The sequence below is a fragment of the Rosa rugosa genome, chromosome 7 (genome assembly GCF_958449725.1).
Source record: "Rosa rugosa chromosome 7, drRosRugo1.1, whole genome shotgun sequence".
NCBI lineage: Eukaryota > Viridiplantae > Streptophyta > Magnoliopsida > Rosales > Rosaceae > Rosa > Rosa rugosa.
In genome coordinates, this window is record NC_084826.1 from 25,036,363 (window position 1) to 25,039,909 (window position 3,547).

Sequence of the window (3,547 nt, forward strand, 5' to 3'; positions counted from 1 at the left end):
TTCAAAAGGATTCTAGCAACATATCAAGCTCAAGAACCAACCCTCTGATTAATTTTGGTGAAGGAGAGACATACTCATAAGAGAGCAATATCATGTGATTTTGATTCATTAATTTTCTCGTGATTGAAGATAGAGATAAAAAGTAGAGTAACAGATTATTGTATCTCATGTTCAGGGGTGCTTTGGTAAAAATAAGGAGGTCTACTTAGCTTTTCAAGTATTCTAAAAAGTAAATTAGAGGTGTACTAAGTATAGGAGGTTTAAATAGTAAATTTGGAGGTCCAACTAGAACCACTCTAACTTTTATTGTGTGGCTTGTTGTTGAAAAAAAAAAAATATAATATAAAAAAAAGTAAATAATAAAAAAAAGACAGAAAGTTTATGAAAGCCAAAAGCCCACGTCACATTTGATCACAAGCTTATCAAATACTAGAGTTTGGCTGCAACCCGTACGGGGGAGCTTCCATGATAAAGATTACAGCTATCTTTTGGTGTTTCAATGCATATCAAACACAAGAGGCTCTATAGAACTCAATTAGATCATCAGTGCATTATATAAGAGGACAAGAGGGCCGTGCCACAAAAAAACAGAAAAAAAACAGAAGCAGAAGGAGAAGGAAAGCAAAGGAGACGGAGAAGAAGCCGCAGCGTGTTCAATAGGAATCAAAGGTGGAGAATCTGTCTGCATCTCTTTATGGTTTTACCAGTTTCAAAGCTCCGGTGGCGGTACCTTTCGGTGCCAATACTGTTTCAGAGCTTCATTCGGCGTGCTTTAGGGTGACGAAACTACTTTCGAAGCTCCGGTGGTGGTGCCTTACGGTGCCAATACTGTTTCAGAACTTCAACTTGGCGTGCCTTAGGGTGCCGAAACTGCTTTCAAAGCTCCGGTGGCGGTGCCTTACGGTGCCAATACTGTTTTCAGAACTTTGACACGGCGTGCCTTAGGGTGCCGTTATCATCCTCATGTTTCAGCAGTTTAATACACCAAAACTGGCAGAGGGTACTTTGTGAATCACCATCCAGGCCTCTCTTCCGTAAAGGGTCTTGGTTCAATATAAAATAATAAACGAAATTCTGTCAACATCACATAAACACCACATATAATTACCCCCTGCATCCTTTCAAAACGCCATAGCCAAAACGAGCCTGTCCCAACCTCCATTCCAAAACACCTATTCTAAACAAACCAGGGGAAAAAAAAAAAAAAAAAAGCCTCACCCTTGAGTTTAAATCCAGGAGGTCTGAAACTTGGCTACACTATAGTCGTCGTTCTCGTCTCCGGCCACCTGCATAGCCAGGGAGAAAGTCTGTCAAAATAAATACAATTCTGCAGCAGACTGTAAGCTTAATGTCCACAGATAAGTTGAAATCAGAGTTAACATTTTAAAGAAGAAGCTCACCTTTAAAAAATAAAGCTTCGAAAGGCCTTTGAGGCTCTGATAATTACTGCTTTTGTTTACACCTGCACGTCAAACTGTCCTGTTAAAATCAAATACAAGTTATGTTCAGAAAAGAAGTTGTTCCTGTCCAAAGCTTAATACCAAAGGTCGACAGTTGTGTGCTTATGAGGGCCACAGGTCAAGATGCAGAACAACAACAACAAAAAAAAGTTGAAAGCAAGGCGGTGGAATGGCAAAATGACAACTCAAAATTCTGGTTAAGTGCACAAGACAGTTCGACACACTATTTGTCAAAGATGTGTTGAAGTGCAGTATCATCCAAGGCATATTTTGAGGCCAAATTACATTTATTCCAAAAAAAAAAGCTTTGAGCCAATATTGTTGCAAGAGGCTGAAGAGGTGCTGACATGAGAAAGTAGAGGAAGAAATATCTTGGTTTGTGATCTTATAAACCAAGTATGAATGTTTAATTAATCATGCCTTTCCTTTGTGCAAAGTGTGCTGTGTGAAATGACACCACAAAGAAGCAAGGATAAAAGAAGCAAAATTGATGAAAACTAGTTTTGTTTCTCTACAAATAAAGAAGTCTTTACATTCAGACCAAAAGCACCAACTCAGATAGCACGAGGAGGAAAAAATAAACAGAGCCTAAATAGACAGAGGCTCACCCTCAAATTGATACTCTGGGATCTTAACTGCAGCTGCTGTCCTCGCCTTATACCTGCAGTGCACAAAGGGTTATCAAACTTAAAATCCTTAAAGTTGCAGCATTAGGATTTGACAAAACACCAAGATAAATGTTTTCGGTGCAAAGAAACTAAAAGAAAAGGACAGAAGAGTCACTGCAGAGGGGAGAGTTCAATCAAATTGTTAATTGTGCAAATACGACACTGACAAAAGCAAAATGACAAGTATGTGTTCGTGGGTGCAGCGTGTCAAGAGAAGGAAGAGAGATGAAAATTTGCGGTGGACTTGACTAAACAAACTTCAAAATTCAATTATGTGCAGCAGCTTTGAAATATTTGTGTTCCAAAAAGCTTCGAAGTGGTGCCGATATAAAAAGCTAAAGGAGAAAAGTCCTTGGCGGTGACACTTTTGTCTGGGCATGAAACCTTAATCCAAGTGTGGTCAATGTGATCAAACCATTCCAGAAATTGACAAAGCATAAAGCAATATATATATATATATATATAAAGAAAAAGAAGAAGAATGAATGCTCTGGTGGTGTTACAGACCGAGGGATTAAATTAATTAAGCTGTGAATAAGACAAAAAGCTTAATTAACAAAGTGCTCAAACATTGATTGTAAGCAAAGTTCTTTCCGTGGTGGGTTTGTGAATGCAGAGGAAGAACATGAAGACAGTCAAAATATTCAAAGTGCAGACAAAGCTTATCACCTCGCAAAATTCATCAATTCTCAATTTATTTGGGCAATTGAAGTAAATTTGGCCTCACCCACAGATTAAAGAAGTCTCTAAATGAGCTGAGTAAGAGCTAAAGTGAGAGGGGTCTTACACGAAATTCTCCCAGAAGCCAATTGCAGCAGGACGTTGGAATTTCTGCTCCTGTGAAGCCGGCCACGATCTCGTCTTCCACACGGGTTCTATTCCAGCCCCCAATTTCAACTCCTTCAAGTCAGATTGTGTCTTCAAATCCATCTCCAATTCCACCCCGCAGGAGATCAATGTCAAGCTCATGTTCCACTCGGTTTGGGATAAGACGAACTGACGAAGCACGAAAAAAAAAAAAGGAGGAGGATTGAAGAAAAAAAAGAAAAGAAAAAATTGTAGCTGGGTGTGTCCATATCAGATTTGGACCTCCAAGAAGGCTGGGCCTCTGAGAAGTTTTTGACGGGTGCTGGATTTGATGCCCAAAATAAAAGTTTGAAGCATGTCTTCGAATTCTATACGAGAAAAATTGAGACTCGGAGTTCACTCGTTACATTGAGGGTTCCTGTATTAAATTTGGGGCCGAGAAAGCTTCATGGATCGAGAAACATGACTCGCAAGGATACAAAAGAAGCCCATGTCTAAATTTGGGCCCATTTGAAGAATTCGGCAAAGCATGGCGCTACGGGTTTCCATTTCCAAATACCTGAGCTTTGGTTTCGTTAAAAATACTTCGGAACCTAAAAAATATCATTTTGG

The 3,547-nt window shown here is 39.4% G+C and overlaps 1 protein-coding gene across 3 annotated transcripts; it reads right to left on the reverse strand.

Moving 5' to 3' along the window:
* Positions 1 to 504: 504 nt before the first annotated feature.
* LOC133721505 (uncharacterized) lies at positions 505 to 3,296 on the reverse strand. 3 transcript variants are annotated; one of them, XR_009852222.1, is made up of 5 exons: positions 2,916 to 3,296; positions 2,069 to 2,121; positions 1,401 to 1,479; positions 1,219 to 1,286; positions 505 to 1,074 (listed from the first exon to the last, which is right to left on the reverse strand). XR_009852222.1 is itself a non-coding variant. In XM_062148135.1 (5 exons), exons 1-4 carry the CDS (start codon positions 3,095 to 3,097, stop codon positions 1,227 to 1,229), a joined length of 357 nt encoding a protein of 118 aa, XP_062004119.1. In that variant the 5' UTR covers positions 3,098 to 3,273; the 3' UTR covers positions 505 to 1,043; positions 1,219 to 1,226. The 3 variants fall into 3 exon arrangements, 2 of the variants coding, with proteins under 2 accessions (XP_062004119.1, XP_062004118.1); XM_062148135.1 differs by having other exon boundaries at positions 505 to 1,043; positions 1,401 to 1,462; positions 2,916 to 3,273; XM_062148134.1 differs by having other exon boundaries at positions 1,401 to 1,462; positions 2,916 to 3,272.
* Positions 3,297 to 3,547: the final 251 nt, after the last annotated feature.